Source organism: Pithys albifrons, chromosome 6 (assembly GCF_047495875.1).
Source record: "Pithys albifrons albifrons isolate INPA30051 chromosome 6, PitAlb_v1, whole genome shotgun sequence".
In the NCBI taxonomy this organism is placed as follows: Eukaryota; Metazoa; Chordata; class Aves; order Passeriformes; family Thamnophilidae; genus Pithys; species Pithys albifrons.
The window spans coordinates 60,794,788-60,812,772 of NC_092463.1; the positions used below are offsets into that span (position 1 = coordinate 60,794,788).

Here is a 17,985-nt window from a genome sequence, read left to right on the forward strand (position 1 = left end):
GTATCATACAGCAAGAAGTATCCTGCAACCAAGAAGCAGCACATAAGATCAGCCTCACTGAAAGAATGATTGATTGCAAGCAAAGAAGAAAGAAATTACATAGGAGAGGGGTTTGGGGGGACAGTATTCTTCTTTGTGATTTTTAAACCCAAGACAAAGCCTCTGGGAATGTCAGCTGGTAATTTAAAAGAGGTGAAAATGATTTCTAACTTGTCATATCAAACTCTTACAGAAATGCATCTTTATTCACTCTGTAATGCCTGTAATGCCTAAAGATCTCCTCAATTATAATTGTTTCTGGCTGATTCTCCTCATCTAAGAAAGAAATACATTGCCACCTAAAAATAAATGCTTCTGACAAGCTTTTTCTCTTCCTCAGTGACATTACAACAGTAACAAAAATCTTGAGGCATTAACTTTAGTGCAAATTTTGTCAGAAAATAGACAAGCTGAACATTTCAGGATTAGGTCCACAGAATTCCACCACCATTAGATTCAATTTGATAAATATTTATTCACCATGGATGATACTGTAATGCTTCCAAAGGGACCATGCTGGGAACAAGGGGTGGCAGATCAGCACCAACCCACAGCAGTCTGGTACTGAGGCATTTTGTACTTTCAAATGAGATATTCTAACCTGGCTGGGAAGAGAAGGATAAACAAACATGAGGGTGGGATGGAAGGGCCTTTAGGGGAGGAATGGAAGAAATGGGGGTATCAGAATCCAGCGGAAAGAGAAGGGATCTGGAGGTGGGTGAGAAAAACGAGGTAGCACCAGTGGGATGGGAAGAATGAGCAGAGGTGGAAGGTGAGTTGCATGCCAGAGGAATTCTTGGTGAAAAAAGGTTTGGGAATCACTGACATAAAAGATTGTACATGATATGGCAGTAAACCTACATGAATATTAATCAGATTACAGATAATTTTCACTCTGTGAAGAAGTGTGAGACTGTAACAGGAAAATAAAAATATCAGAGGTGTGAAGTGTGAAAGAAGGTAGAGAATTTTTCTCTGGTAGTATTTTTACATACAGAGAGGAAAACATTTGAATTCTGAAATAATGAGAAAAACAAGAAGAAAAAAATTTAAATTCAAAAAGAGCACCTCTGAATTAATATCTTGTTCTATGGTTTGTCTTAGCTGTTACTTTTTGTTCTTTGCATTTCCAGCATCTAAATCTGTATTTTAGAAGTGCATGTCTAACAAAGCCTAGCTATTGAGGATGCCTGTCACATGTAAAAACCTCCACCCTGCCAACTCAGATTGATACCTAAGTCTTGCTCCGGCTCTGTACTGGAAGATATTTTTATATAGACCTCATGCCATCAGAAAAAAGCTTTCCTTCTCATGTTGACAACACAGCAGGACAGCTGGAAGGTTGTCTGAAGTTGCTGAAGACCAAGGCTGACTAAATGACATCAGAACAGTGCCTTTTGAATCTGCAAGAGTGAAAAATTAGAAAAGAATTAGCAGGAGAATAGGCTAGGTTTTTATAACTGGGAGCCATTAAATTCTGTGTTACGTAGTTCAGGGTTTAGGGTAACCTAATGGGAATGAGGGGGGAGAGATGAAGGTACAAATGTAAGTAGGAGAGAAAAACCAAGTTAAGGTCAGGTTACTCTGGCAGGAGTTAAAGACATCACTGTTATGGACTGTAAAACTAAAACAATTGTGAATTCCCTCCCTCCTCGTGGTTCCTGCTGGTTACTTTGCATTTTGAAGCAGCAAACCAGGGCTCTAGCCAAGCCATTTGTCTGGATTTGGCTCAGATATGTCTACACCCTGCTGAACCAACTTATTTCCCTGGCAAATTGATAGTAGCTTGAAACCTATCACTGGAAATTATTTGTTGCACAAAGCCAAGCTCACTTGGCCAAGTTCACAACAGGTGTAATGAAACTGAGAAAAGCCTCTGGCACATTTTTCATGCAACTTACCCCAGACCCTGTTTCCTGACACAGTCCCTACCTGCTCACCAAGCAACTGCTGGGATGTGTAGTGTACAAACATGGAACAGTGTTCCTGTTGGTAACAGATTTATCATTGAAACTTGAATTGATAGAATATTGCTGGAGTTTTTCAATCAAAAATAATTATGAGTATTGACAAGGGGAACTGTTCTGGAATAGTTGATGGCAATGCTTATCCCATCACTGCCAGGGCCCAATTTTTATCTGAATTTAAATTGGTGGCGCAGGATCAGTGTCAGGAATCCACAGAGGGAAAGTTTCAAATGCAGCTTCTCAGACAGCAAGCAGGCACAGTGACTGCACCTGATGATCCACATTATCAAAGTGAGGAACATACCTGTGTGTCAGAGTTCCTTGTGAGAGAAAAGCAATAGAAAGAATCACAGAACTCCATGTTCCAGCTCTAAAAACAATGAATGACACCAACAAGAAAAAAATCATGGAAGCTTACAGGAGACATGTGAAACAAGTTTCTCAAAATGTAAAATAAGTGCCCATGAGCAGCACAGGACACTGACCACACTTCAGGAAAGGCCTGCATAAAAGCTGCTGGTCTCTGGAGGAGGAAGTTCCTTTGTATGTTTCAATAAGATGTACCACAGCAAAACAAAACTAATAATCAATTCTCCACTGTCTGCTAACACCACTAAAAGGATTAGTGTTAGGACAGATTGATTAAAGCATGTGCTACAACTGCTGTTGACTCTGAAAATAGATGCAATTGCAGTGAATTAAAGAATATGAGCCCCAGTCTAGCAGCAAAGCAGGATCTTGACAACAAATTCAGAACAAAGATTATCAGATGTCTGATTAAAAGCATTATAACAGAAGAAGAATAAGAGATTTTAAACATGACTTCTGGGACATGCAGACATAAAAACTATAACTGACTCACAGGTCTGCAATGTGGAGATACTAAAATACAGCCAGAAATATTGTTTAAAAGTAACATGGGTGTTCATAAGTGCAAGGTAAGGAGAAATGCTCTGCCTGTTTCAGCTTTCATTTGAGCAAGACAGAAAATGTGGGGGGAGGGTATCAGTTTTACAAACAGAAACGGAGGGATGAAGCTTAAGAACTTCATTACTTTGTGAAAGTACAAAGGAAATGAAGCAAAAAAAGCTGCTGCAGGCCATGGCAAAGTTAGCTGATACAGATGGTGCCTCACTGGCTGATGATTGATAAGAGCAGCAATTACTGACAGTTCTAAAAAATGTCATTCTATTTTAATTCTCAATATGTCAGATTCAGGAAAATTAAATCACATCAGAAGCCACAGACCTATTACTGAAAGGTCAATTTTTATGAAACTTTTCCTCAGAAGTTTTAACAAAGAGATTAAATAAGCCTACCCTATTAACTCGAGTCAAAGTTTTAGCAGAACAGGCAAAAATGGGCCAAGAACTACTGCACTTAGAGACACTACACAAAGCTTGGCTTCTATTTCCAAAGATCTCTTGGAAATCAAAGAGAAAATTACTTTGAATATTCATATTATTCAAAACTTCTATAAAAACATTCAGATGTGCTTTGCACTGGAAAACAAAGTAGCATCACTTGTCTGGATTAATGTGGGGATGGCACAGGGAAGGTGGTGTCACCCTTACTGTGTAATGTCACAGCCACTGGCACCGATGGGGCATGGGCAGTTCAGGGGCACTCACACCACTGCACCAGCACACTTTGGTGCTGTATTTGCTTCAGTAACCCATGGGAGAGCATGAAGGGAAATATTATGATCACTGAGTCCTTATGCAATTGAGTGATTTTAAAAGCCAGGCCAGAAAGTGCTGTGTGTTTTATAGCAGCTCATTTCTTGATCCAGCCTCAATTTAAGATAGTCTCTGACAAGCTGTGTGTGATTGTGCTGAATAACAGTAACAAAAATGAGGACCAGGTTTGATCCAGGAAAATGAAGGGTTATTCTAAACTTGAAGGCCTGCCTTGGGGAAAAAACAACAGGAGCTCTTGAAAAATACATCTACTGATGTATTTGCAGTACCACAGTTCATGTACCTGATTACATAGCAACACTTTCTCTCCTTTCCAATAGAGTGAGCTATCAATGAGTGCCTGTGTGTTCATCTTTATGTTTGATGATAAGGATAAACCCAGGAATTTCAAGCATTTAAAGGTACACTAATACCAGCTATCTTAGCAGACTGACTTCACTGAAGTTTAACCCAAAGGGAACCATCCAAAACTAAATACTGTATGTTCATTAATAGGATAAATAATGAATTCAACAATCAGGAAGAGTCTTCAACAATAATATTAACTAATATTAATTTAATACAGTAAGACTTGAAGATTTCAGAATTTCAGAAATGATCCAATTAGAAACTACCATGGTATCTTTTTGCCTCTTTTCACATTTAAACTGGTGTGAAACAGCCGAACTTTTAAAATGAAGGAAACGACAAATGACAAATGAGACTCTTCCTCATGTATTATGCACTTGAATGAATATCCCGGAGGGAATAGTTAGAGGGCAAACTAGTTTGTCTTCTGCTAAACAATACAATTTACAATTCCTAAGAACTCTATTATAGACAGTAACAATTATCTCAAGAAAAGAGATTTGGCTTTTATTAGAGCTTGCAGAGCTCCTCTTACATATTCAGCCAATTGACAGAAAAGGAGAACTAACATTCTGAGAGGCAGCCACTGAAAAATGTTCAAATGGCAGATTGGCTCTACTATCTGTGTTACACTTTGGCCTTCCTATTCTTTTTCACTCTGTTCCTATTCTTTTTCACTCTGTTCCTTTTTCCTGTTTAGAATGTGTACATAAATTATTAGATTATATTGGTTTCATCCTACTATTCATACTTCCAACCTGACTTTTAAAGCATTGGTTTTTAGATAATTTTTTTTTAATTGCCACCTCACTTTTTCCTCGGTTTTTACAATTCTGTTTGGTGTGGCTGAGGCTGCCTGTGTGTTTGGTGGCTCCTGCTGCTCCTGGATTCTCCTCATGTTCACAGAGCTCACCCTGCTGCTCTGTATGCCCAGGCTGAGCCGTGTATGGAGGGGACAGGGCAGCCCTGCCCAAGGGTTCCCCTGGGTAGGGAGATGATGCCACATGACTCAGACAGGATGTGGGGTAGGGATCAAACATGGCCAGAGACTGGGGAATGGCTGGAAACCACACACTCACTGTGTCTCACAGAGCTGCAGCAAAAAGCTGGGAAAAAGAGAAGGGAACTGAAGAGCTTCCACCCATCTTATCAGCTTTATTAGAATTACAAAGACTTTATTGAGTACTATTGGATCAAGGATGATGTTACCTCTTGTGCTGCCTCTCTGCATCTCTCAGTGTTTCAACACCCACTGGGGGACAGGTCAGCACAGCACCCACACCTCCAGCCAACAGCCCCTGGAATCACACAGCTGTGCTGGGAGATGGGATCAGCCAGAGCACAGCCCCAGGAATCTGGGAAAACCTGTGTGTGCCTGGGCAGGGCTGGGTATTGCAGAAACACCTTAGTCAGCTTCCTTCCTCCCTGTGAGTATCCCACAGCCTTCCCAGGGGCAGACAGCCCTGCACACCTTCATCTGGTTTGCTTCTCTCCAACCCTCACACAAGATTGCATATGGTTGGGTTTCCTGACCCACCTATCTTCACTCATTTCTGCCTGGCAGTGTTACCTGCAGCCCCATGTCTGGACCAGTCTGTAAGACAGGGCTTCCTCTGTCTGCTTTGGAATGGGACAAGGGGAATGGGACAAGGGGAATGGGACAAGGAGAATGAGACAAGGAGAATCACTGCTGGCAAAGAAGAGCAAAATTGGAAGCTGCACGAGGTTGTGAAGGATGAAAACCTTCAGCCAAGGCACTGGAGCCAAACTGCAGAGCCAACCCAACAATATGAGCTGAAAAGAGAGGATGCAGCTTGATCATGGTATCAGAGAAGCCAATATGGAAAAGATGCTTCCTTCATTTGAGTTGTTCATGGGAGCACTACACATGTGCACTGCAATGAATGGGAGATTTGAAAACTAGGTCCACCAAAGAGACAGACTCTAACAATCATTTATAACAGCAAATGTGAAACATTTTCTTCGAGCTCACATTATAACGATTGTTATAACTATTGTCTCTTCATGGAGAATATTATAAACAGCAGAGAAGAACAGGGTCATGAAATACTGCCTATAAGATTAGACCTGACCCATTATTTCTGTTATTGTCACCATCCTGCCAGATACATGAGTTGTGCTTGACTATCTCACACAAAATAATTACTCACACATATTGAGAGGCTTACATCTTTTTAGAATTTTTGGCAAAACTGCTGAGCTCTTGATATAATTTGTACACACTTTGTAGTAAAATACATAATCAAGGACAGTTTAAAACATGCATATGTGAGAGATATGCAAGTATTAAAATCTGTGTACGCAAAAATTGTGGTTAACACTAATTTACTTGTGATGAAACAGAATTCCTACATTTATCTCATGTAACTCCAGGTTTTTTGTTCTCTTGTTGGAAGCTTTAACATTCAGTTTTGCTTTACTCTCCAAGCTGATTAATGCACATTGAATTGAACTGATTTTGTTAATGTTTTTGCTAGAGCTATTGAGCTTTCTACGTCATTTCAGTGCTCTGGCTTTCACACATCAGCCTCATTTACTCACACTACAGTTTTCTATGTTAAAAAATAATATAATTTTACTTCATCTATTTATTATGCTGGGATAATCAACAGATAACAAGTAAAATCCAAAATGAAGCCCGAGGTGTCAGCATACCCAGCGTCACAGACGACTGTCACCACCGGAGGGCACTAAACCCTGAGAAACCAAATTGGCTATAAAAAGACACAGGAGAAAATGGATGTTTTCATTGGTAGCACACCGGAATTTACTGAGATGACGCAACTTCTTATCTTAACATCGCCAGTGAAGTGTCAGAACTGATGGAGTGGCTTTAGACCAGGCCCACCCTATTCAGTAGCCTGTTCTGTGGGTGTTCCTACCAGGGCACAGCCCATCACAACTAACACTGACTTCACTCGAGCTCTTAGGGGCAGTTAAGCAAAATCAGTGCAACATCCATGCAGACTTGAAAGTGAAATATCAGGCCTCAGACATTGCCGTGAACAGATTCTGTACATATTCAACCATCTCGAAGAACCAGCAGGAAAGATATTAATCTGTTCTACTCCCCAAAACACATCAAAGTAATATTTTTCTTGTGATCTTTTGTGGGTTTTTGAATTATATTTTTAGAAGGCTTTGATGGCAGCTGTAAACCGGGCAATCCAGTTAGGGGAGTGTAACTGCGAGATTACAGCACTAAAACGTCTGTCCGTGCCTGAAAGGGGTCCAGGCTGCCGCTAAGATGCCCTGGATCTCCCGCAGCTCCGCCCGAGCCGCGGCCCCGGCTCAGCCCGTCCCGTTCCGCGCTCAGACCCGGCTGAACCGGACCCCGCCCGAGCGGTTTACTTGCCCTGGGGACAGCGCAACCCGGTATGGATGTTAGTTCTGCTATTGTCAGTGTGTAGTAACTGCCCAAGAAAACCGCAGGTTATAGCCTGTAAAGTCATCTGTTTGTTTAGAAACCATGAGGTGTTACAGCTGCCCGCACTGCTTTCTGCAAACAGCTGACTGAAAAGTGATGCAGTAGGGAAAAAATGCAGTGAGTAATGATGATCTTTTACAGACTTCGTAAAACTTTTTACTTCCCTTGAGGAGCGTTGGCACTCTGCCAATCGCATCTCTTTACGGCACTTTCTTTCCATTTCCGGATGGTTTTAGGGCTGTGAGGTGGCGAGCACAAAGACTCAGCTGTCTCGACACAGATTCCCTGTCCCTCCCGTCGGCAAGACTTGCTGTATTCCTTAGCGCCAGACCCTGCGATTCCAGCGCCTGGGTTTCCATTAGGAACTGTGTGTAGTGGGGAGGAGAGAGGCAGCTCTGAAACAGCCTCCGAGTGATGTGCAGAAAGAGCTCATGGAGCACAGACCGAAACTCAGACAAGCTGCGATGCCCCTTGGGCTTTCTCTTACACTCTTTTTTTCCCGTGGCAACCTTGGCAGGCGAGCACAGAGTACCTGATCCAGCCCTGTTTCTGCTGCCTCGCTGATGGCTCCCTGCCCACCCCTACCCCAGCACAGACAGCAGCACTGACCACCCTGCACGCACAGGAGCTGTCCTGTGATTTAAACAAACAAACAAACAAACAAAAGGAGCCCGTGATAACTGAATGGCAGTTTGGGGTATTATAATGCTGGATTTGGGTACTTAAGTTCCATATAAGTCCCATTTTACCTTTTTAAGCCTGTCTGATATCAGGCCCTGCTGGTGTCTAAATGATTAATTTCTTTACAAATAATACTATTATTTATATTCTAAAGGGCTAATTGAAAGACAGGGAAATAAATAGGTTAACTCTTCAACTAGAATGCCTCAACAGCCTTTAACCAGTTAACCAAAGCACACTCCTGAAGATAAGGGAGGCAGCAACGTTAATCTCTGGGACACAATCCACATGTGCTGAAATTTCACAGCACAGCAAAGATCTATGGGGTTGTTCAGCCATCAGAGGAAGAGAAGGAGGCTGAGAAGTCTGGGAAGGAGATACAGTGCTTTCCTTTTGTTCTAGTCTTTGTTTCAAACTCCTATTTCGATATTTCTGACTTGCATTCACAGTCTGATCTGAAACTTTACTAAAACTCTGAAAATATATATATAACATTTTTAAACACAATATACATATTTTCAATAGCAAAAAGTTCATGCACCTTCTGAGACTGTGACCTGGATATATGGCATGCATAGCAGAAGGAATTCTGAAAGCATATGTTATTTGAACAACTTGCAGGTAGATCTCCAAGTGGTAAATGAAAAGCTGTATGTATAGATTCTTTCCCAGAGGACTGATAAGAGAATTTTTTTTCAGAGTATTGATAGATACAAAAGACTCTGTCTTCCACCTTATTTAAGATCCAGGGTCATATATTCAAAGATACTTTAGTGTCAAAAGGTTTAGACAGTCTTATAAGTGGTCTTTAAAAAGCTGTGATTTCAGGTTTTAAGTCAGGAGTTCTTTTGAACAGCTTTGGAGTACCTACCAGAGACAATGATAGGCACAGAGATATCTTGGAAATCTTGTCCTCCAATCCCATCAATTCTCTGTGTTTAAATAGTAAGTTTTTTTAAATATGAAGGCCTGTAAATCATTTCCATGCTTTGCAGAAGGCCCATCATGGAAAAGACTTTATAAGGTCTGCAAACTACCTGCTCTCCTTTAGCACAAACAGAGGACTATGCTTTGCTTCTGAATATACTTAAGTCCATTCACTGCTAGCAATTTTTGATGGTGCTTGCTACTTTTACCCACAGTCTTCTAGGTATTTTTATTATTTTTTCATTTATGATTATACTGTATTAGAAACTGTGCTTGAAATCCAGACCACCGAATACAGAAATGTTATGGTGCACCTGGTTACTGTATTAATATTTCAGGAAGAAAATGGTCCTGCCATTGCATGGCTCCCCATCACCTCCTTTATTTTGGACTGTTGCTTGGAGTGATTTATTGAACTGAAAGCCCAGGGGAAAAGCAAGAGGATCAGTCAGTTGACCAGGTGACATAAGTCATCTTGTGTATCACCTTCTGACTGATCAGCCATGAAACTGCAAGGTGAGAGGGAAAAAGGTGTGTGCCCTTTGAAAGAAGTGTGGTCCTAGATCACTTGTGAAACCACTGAGTCAGGCGATGACTGTTTAAACTTAAAAATGCGTAAGAAAATTCAGCCCTCCCCTGTGCCTCCACAGATCATCTGGGAGAGCATCCTTCTCTCCCAACCACCCCACAGGCCACTGTGTAATCTGCACAAAGTTGACACACCATCAGCCTGTGCAATTACAGAGGGCTGTAAAACCTTCTCTGGCATCCTGACCAAGGTGCTCACACAGTTTGAGGTACGGCTGGGTTTGCTGCCGGGTGGAGCTGGGCAGAGCGAGCGTGTAATTAGGAGACAAACCCGAGCACTGACCCCTCCAATTCTTGCTGCTTCTGGCTCTTGCTGAATAGCAACTCTAATTGCATCTTCTATGGGCATAAAAGCATTCATCCACGATATCTAGTGCTATGATAAAATTAGAAAACACTTATAAAAGTATGGTTTTTAAGCTGAACCTTGTGACCTGGTGCACTGTACGCAGTCCACAAGCTGTTTGAAGGCTCCCTTTGGTGCACCAAGCCGGTCCTCTTTGTTCCCACCATCCTGCATCATGAGATTAAAATCCAAACTAAACATTTTAGGCTTAGGAACGCAACCAGACACATTTTTAGGTCTTGCTCTTGACTAAAAATACACCTCTTAAAGCAGATCCACAAATAAAGGCTTAGTATGAAAACAAGTCCAGGAACTCAACTGAACAAGCTGATTAACTTTGAATTAAGAATTCCTGCAGTGGAGCTGCTGTTTTTGTTACAGCTGCCCAGGTAACCAAACTCCCCACCAGTTTGGTGCATTGAAATGGTTACTCAGGCAGTAAGAGCTGAATAAGTTGCTCTGAAAGGCCTGCAATATTATTAATAAGCAAAAAATATATTAAATACTTTTCCTGAGCTGATGATTGAAGGGAGCAGCGAGGGGCGGGGGCTGCCTGAGGCACGGCAGGGACAGCCAGTGCAGCCTCACGGGTTCCATTCCTTCCTGTTGGCTTTTCTGGGGCTGTTCTGGGGATGATAACGCTGCTGATGACTGAGGGATGCTTTAGATATCGGTGAGCTGCCCTGGCACAGCCCAGGGAGCTGGGGGGGGCACAGGCGGCTCAGCCTGGCAGAACAGACCCAACTGTGCGTAGGTTTGGGGGACCACAGAGATTCTGTGAGGCTCTGAAAGCGATGTACGGACCCACACACCAGGTCAAAGCCCCCTGCTCAGCGCAGCTGCCCAAATGCTTCTCACAGATAAACCCTCCATCCTGAACCGATGGCTTGGATATTTTCAGACTCTGTTCAGTGCCAACCATGTGGTCCAAGGCTCAGGAACCGGGGAAAACCGAACCGGATGTAGCCCCCACTATGGGAGAGACACTTAAGCACATCCAGCAGGTGAAAACTGGCAAGGTAACCGGGGCTGATGGAATCCCACCCGAAATCTGGAAGCCTGGAACTCAAGCGCTAAGTGTTTTGTGTCTCTGGGGGCTGTCCCGGAGCCTCCCCCGGCCGGCGGGGCCGCTCCGCCCCCGGGCAGTGCGCATGGATGGATGGGGCGGCTCTGAGTCACTGCCGGGCAGGAGAGGGGAGAGCGGCGGCGGCACCATGAACCGCCTGGGCAGGAGAGGCAATGAGACCCTCATCGAAATGGCCCTGTCGGCGGACGGTGAGCGGCGGGGAGGGGAGCGCTCCGGGCCGGGCCGGGCCGGGCTGGGCTGGGCTGGGCTGGGCTGGGCGCGGGTCCTGCCCGGCGGTGCGCGGGGCCCGCGGGAGCGCCACGGGTGGGGTGTGTACGGGGAGCTTGGGGGGCTCCGGTGCCTCCCCAGGGCCTGCAGGCCGCCATCGGTGGGGTGTGGCCGATCCCGAGGGATTTCTGACTCCTCCTGAGTCCGGTTTTAATCCCACCGAGCGCAGCGAAACCCCTTCTGGGAGACCCCGGTCAGACCGTGCTTGGGTCTGTACAAACCCCGAAACAGCCTCGGAAACGAAGGCCGAGCATCAGCACTGCGCCCGGAACAAAGAGAAGGCGCTTGATTTTGGTCCCGAAACACGCCTCAAACGCGGAGGGCCCTGTGCCTGGCAGCAGATCCCGAGGCTGCCCCGCAGCCCCGGCTGGGCTCGGGCTCTGCTGCCCATGGCAGGGAGGCTCAGGGCAGCCCGGCCAGCCCTGCCTATCCATCTGTGCTGCTGCCCCAGCCTTGGGTGAGAGCTCTGCCCCATCCAGCTGTGCTGCTGCCCCAGCCTTGGGTGAGAGCTCTGCCCCATCCAGCTGTGCTGCTGCCCCAGCCTTGGGTGAAAGTCCCATCCAGCTGTGCTGCTGCCCCAGCCTTGGGTGAAAGCCCCATCCAGCTGTGCTGCAGCCCCAGCTCTGGGTGAAAGCCCCATCCAGCTGTGCTGCTGCCCCAGCTCTGGGTGAGAATCCCATCCAGCTGTGCTGCTGTCCCAGCCTTGGAGTGACAGCTCTGCCCCGTCCAGCTGTGCTGCTGCTCCAGCTTGGGATGAGAGCTCTGCCCCATCCAGCTGTGCTGTTGCCCCCCAGGTTTGGGTGACAGCCCCGTGGCTGTGGGGTTTGTGTTGGGGCCATGCTTTTTTTGCAGTAGCTGGGTTACAGTTTCCACTTCATGCCAACGTGGTATGTCATTACTTATAATAAATGTGGTCATATTACGATTTTGTAAAATAACATGATGCAAGTGTGTGTTTATCAGCACCTCACCTGGCAACGTGAATCAACAGACAGATGTAAGAGAACTTGTTGGTATTTTCAGAGTAAGACTGTAAATACCCCAAAACAAAAATGCCGGCCTAGAAAAATTTCTTTTTTTGGGAATAATGCTTTGCCCTCAGTCCTAGAAGTGAAGATCTTAAAGCAGGAAGGAAGCACTAAGTTCCTGCGTTGGCTTCTTGGGTTGTATGTTCTCCTTCAACGCTTGACTGCACTGTCTCTTTTAGAAAAATAATGTCATAATATATATTAATACCCTGAGCAGTGGTGTCAAATCACGATTTTCAAACATATTTGACAGTCTTGTTTCACAGAGATACTATGGCAGGTACTGCCTGTGCAAATGAGCCGAGAGAAGCTCCCAGCAGTGCCAGCAAGGGAGGCAGTGAGTGTCAGAGGGGGGCTGGCCCTCCTTGGGAAGGGCTGTGGAGCTGCCAGGCCTCTCAGGAACCACAGCAGAGGGTGGCACAGCCCCTTGGCCAGCAGTGCTGCTCCAGGGGAGGGAGTGTGGGCAGGCCTGAGTCACTGCTGCCTCGCTGCCTGGAACAAGAAGGGCTGGAATCAAACTGCTTAACCAAGGGGTTTTCCTCTCAAGTAGCTTCAGACTAAAAATATTTACAGAACACACGAAATACTCCCATTTAGGGAATGCTTCTATGAAGTCGAGTTTGTAACTTCATTCCACAGTGTTCAGTTTTCCCATGAGTGCCATGTGAGGTTTTTATAGTTATAAATATTGAATATAAGGAGCTTTGAGGGGCTTCAGTGAACAAGGATGGGTGAGGAGGCTTATCATACAGTAGCACATGCCTGTCCAGACAAAATCTTGTATCAGTTCAATTAATTTTTTTTACTACTTTTCTAAAACAAACAAATTGAATATGGGGTGAAGTGAGTAGTCTTTTTAAAGTTTATATTAATGTGTTGCCCAAAAGTCTCTCAAGGTTAAAATAAAATTAAAATCTTCCTTAAATTATATGTCAGAAAAGTTAACAGTATACATATACTGCCAGCAGGACTTATTGTAGATCTAAACATCTGCTTAGTGCTTTTAAGGAAAAGCCTCCTAAGGCTATAGATGTCTCATATGCACAAACAGGTTCCTACTATGAGTCAGTAGGAACAAAGGCAGAAGAGAAAACATCTGCTACTTATTTTCCTTAAAGACATGTTTGTATTTGGATAGTATGTATGCATTTAATTCTGGTTTACTGCTGCTTGTCATTAAACCTGATTGCTGGGGAATGGGTTGTGGGGAGGAAAACCTGTGTACCAGCAGCAGAAAGTTTAACTTCCAGAGTCTGTGTTTAGAGCCTGTGCCACAGCTCCTACATTGAAGGAAGTTTTCTGGCTTCCTGCTGAATTACATGTGTATGAGGTAATGACTTCCACTTTTGTGTGTGTTTGATTTTGCTTTCTGTTGGAAGATGTGTGTCATTTACCTCAAATATTAAAGTCTAAGAACACTGGACTTGTAAAATTGGAATGTAGATATGAGAGGAAGAAGCCCACAGTATGTTGCTGGGAATATTTATGTTACCTTTTAGTATTTTTCCCCAGCACGTTAATGCTGCAGTATCCGTGTTGTGGGAAGTGTCCCAAGACTGGATCTTCTGGAAACTTGCAGTTGGCTCCATGCCATGATTTGAAATCCACTGCCTTTATACACATGGCTCCTCTTCCAAAACTTCTGGGAGTCTGCTCTAAGCGATCTAAATTCAGATGCTCACTTAGGCTGGTTGTTGTCTTGCTGGTGTTCTCCTGGAGAGAGGTGGAAAGACATTGGGAAAAGCCAGTGGTATGACTTGCAAACAGCTCTTGTGCCAGTTGTTGGCATCTTGTAATGCCTCAACATTCAGGGCCAAATGCTCCTGTTATTTGATAGAATGATACTGCACTTATTTGATCAGAATTGTTAGAATTCATATTAGTAACATAAAGTGCAGGCCTCTGTTCCAAGCTACATCTGTCTCTAATTACTGGTGCAATGTATGTAGTAATTTCTGCTCTATTTGTGGAAATGCTGAATGGGATATCGTATTCCCACAGGGCTGAACCAAAGGGGTGGTTAACAGGAAGGCTGGTCAAAATATTATTCCTACATAATGAAGTAAAAGCTCCAAGAAATTCATACACAGTTCAGAATATAAAAGGCAGGGGAGAAAATACTCTTAGACCAGCCAGTGTGTAGTTTCTGAGTGGAATTTCTTTGCTGGCTGCTGTGAGTCACCATGGGGGCACAGTGTAAATACAGGCTGGTTAGTGGAAGGTAAACCTCCTTGGAACGGAAAACTCCTGTTTACAGTAGGAAAACCTGCTTTTGGGAGCTGATCCCAACAACTTGGATCCTGTGGTGGTGTAGCTGAGGTGCTTTTAATGAGAAAACAAAAACATCAAGCCCCTTCCACTGTTAAATATGGATTTTTCTCCAAAGACTGTGCCAATTTAAAAAGAAAATAAACTGAATGTTGCTCTTGGACAACACTTACTTGAAGTGAGAACCCTGCCTGTGAGGTTAAACTCACTCTGTGCAGCCTGGTGAGCAGCAAAGGAGGGATTAATTCTCCCACTTGCCATCTAAGCCCAGTAGCAATTATGTGGGTTGTTTAGGCCACACTTTGGGAAGCTGGAAGTACAGCTGGATTCATAGACTCACTAAGGCTGGACAAACTTCTGAGATCCCTCAGGTGCAGAACTGAGCGATGGCCGTGCCATCACAGGTGATTTATCCTCTATGTAGTCAGGGCCCACAACTTCAGCTGTTTGCTCAGAAAATGAGAGAAAATGCTCTGCAGCTCTGTCTCTCTCACAGCAGTTCCTGCAGGAATGGTTTGATTCCAGCTGGGGGCAGAGGGGCTGGGCTGTGGATGCCAAATAAACACCAAGAAAGCCACCAAAATCTCTTCTGGTGTAAGGCAGAGTGATGTTCTGTCAGTGTTTCCCTCTGCATCAGCCTGCAGTAAGGTACTGGTGTGCTGTGCCTTTCAGAGTTGTTCCCTACAGAAATCAAGTAACTATCATAAAAAAGAAGTGCCCTTTAACCACTGTGTACAATGACTTGGTAATTACTGTGACACAGGCAAACACGAGGATAAGATATAAGGGCACTGCTAAAAAGGTGCTTTTAAAATTATGCTGAGAACTGTTGGCAGATAATTTGTGAAAAAAAACCCCAAACAATAAACAGGCAATCTGAAAAACCAAGTATCACTGTCTTTATACTTAGTATTTGTAAACTAATGATTTGAATATCCACATGGAGGAGACGTACAGTCCTCTAACACAACTGTAATCAGGAAGGTGGTATAAGTAATGAAAAAATGTGGTCAGTGTTAAGAGACAAGGTAATAAAGTGATGATCTTTCCACTAGTTTTTTATTGTGATGTGGGGATCAAACCAAAGAGCAGTGTAATGACCTGGTTGTGTTTTGTTATCTAGCAGTGATTTTATCATGTTTGGTGATAACTTTTCACGTGTAGTGTTATCACCAGGTTTTGTTATCCTGCAGTAATTTCATTGTATTTGGTGATAGCTTTTCATGTGCAGTGTAACCACCAGGTTGTGTTTTGTTATCCTGCAGTAATTTCATCTTATTTGGTGATAGCCTTGCATGTGCACATGTGCACAAAGGGGAAGGAAGGTCCTTGTGTTGCACTGCTGGGGACAGTGCTTGCCATTATAACATGGTTGTGGAAGGATTGTGAGGTATTTGCCATGTACCAAAGCTGAATAAGGTGTCAGGAATTATTTATAGGTTAAACATTGTGTGTGATGACACACTGTGTAACGTGGTGTATTTGCTGAAACAATTGCTACATTTCATGTTAGATTAAACGTTGTGGGGGGAGTTGATTTTAGACTGGGATTTGGGTACTTGGATTATTCTATAGAGATGAGTGTTTTTTGTTGAAACCTACAGCTGTTCAAGCTGTGATGTTCTTGTCTCCATTCTCCACTGGTTCCCAGTGAGGTAGTGGAGTTCCAAACATGATTTTTAGAAAGTGAGCATATCTTTGTGTGAAGTGCAGTCTTATAACAGGAAATCTCAGGGGATTGTCTTGTCTTCTTTAGAAGGCCCTCAGGATAAAAGGCCTTGCTTTGAGGCCTCTGGCAAGGCAGCAGAACACCAACAAGCCCTGTGGTCAGGGCTTGTGATGCAGATGGTTGGTCTTTCATTTTCTGCACTAGCACTAAATTAGAAAGGGTCCTGTGGTTTGTTATTCCAAGAAGTTTTCCTAACTGTTGGGTGGGAAATCAGAAGGTCTGTGTTTGCACAATTTGTGTGTGCTAGAAATATCCCATGCTAACAAGCAATGGCCAGCAGACATGGTTTGAGGCCACGGGGAGTGAGTGCCTTTGCCTTCTTCAGTTCTGTTCAGTGACTGGTGCTGACATAAAAAACTGAATGATGGGAGCCACAGTCCATTGCCCTGCTCATTTTCCTGATTGATAGGAACTGTTTCTCTCTGGGAATATACAGGAATTCCAGAGTTATTCCATCATCTCTAAAGTCATTTGGACTAAAACACTAAATCTTGAAATTCTTGCATTTGTTATACAGTCCTGCTATACTTGTGTATTTTTATGTTGTTTAATATGAGAAAATGAGATGCTTGGTGAACACACTAGCAAAATTCTCAGTGATGCGTTTCATTGGAAGCATAACCAAGAGTATTGAAGGAATATAAGGTCCAGAAGGAACAAAAATTTGCAGATTAAATTGACCATCTGAAATTAAATGTCTGGGTAACATGAAACTGAGGAATACTGTCAGAGGACAATAAATTCGAGGTGTTTATCTCTCTCTCTGTCTCTCTCTCTCTCTCTCTGTCTTTGCCTATCTTTGCATCATTAGTTTCCTGTTCATGTATCCCTTTGCTGTTAAGAGTATCTATAGAAAATCTCTCCCACAAGGGTGGGAGTGTAATGTGTGTGCACAGGATGAACAGTGCATTGGGCCCTCCACTACTTCTGGAAACATGTTGCAAATGCTGAAAGAGAGAGGAGATTGTGTTGCTTAAGGGTTTCCCTCAGTGGGTTCAGTGGAAGATGGAGGAATGCATTAAGGAGTGATGGTGTGAGATTTGAGGTGTGTCTGGGCACACTGATAAGGCAGGTCTGTGCCTGGCACTCTGTGAAGTGCTCCCAGTTGCCCTGGGCTGGTGGAAAGCAATCCCACAGTGCCCAGAGCACTCCTGGCTGTGCCAGGCCATGGCCAGAGCTGTGTGCCTGCTCCTGCAGGCAGCTGGGTCTGATGAAACCTGGCCCTGCCTGTACAATTAGTCTGGAGTGCAAACAGCACAGCCTCAGTGCTTCAGTTGTTGGGCCTTCTTCAGGCAGGTGTTCCCCCACCCTGCTCTGCTGAGCCTTGATTGCCATCCTAGTCCCCCTTATTTGCATGTTGTATAAATGCTACATAGTTTAAAATACCTGCGTTTTTTCCAGCTATCCCTAGTCTGGGCTTCCTTGGTTTTTAACTGCATTTGAAGCTGTTAATCAGTTTACATGTGTCATTCTGCAGAGTGATGATACCTGAAAGGTCAGAGTGGCACCTGAAGTGCTCCCAGCGTGCTGCAAGGCTTGTCAGTGCAGGTACATAAAATATG

General features: G+C 43.9%; 1 protein-coding gene across 4 annotated transcripts in view; it reads left to right on the top strand.

Annotated features, from left to right (window-relative positions):
- Positions 1–11,214: 11,214 nt before the first annotated feature.
- ANO5 (anoctamin 5) overlaps positions 11,215–17,985 on the top strand; it is a 54,765-nt gene continuing 47,994 nt past the window's right edge. For all 4 annotated transcript variants that reach the window (XM_071559106.1, XM_071559108.1, XM_071559107.1 and 1 more), the window contains exon 1: positions 11,215–11,319. In XM_071559106.1, the coding sequence (XP_071415207.1) occupies positions 11,259–11,319 (61 nt within the window). In that variant the 5' untranslated portion in view covers positions 11,215–11,258. The remainder of the gene's footprint in view (positions 11,320–17,985) is intronic.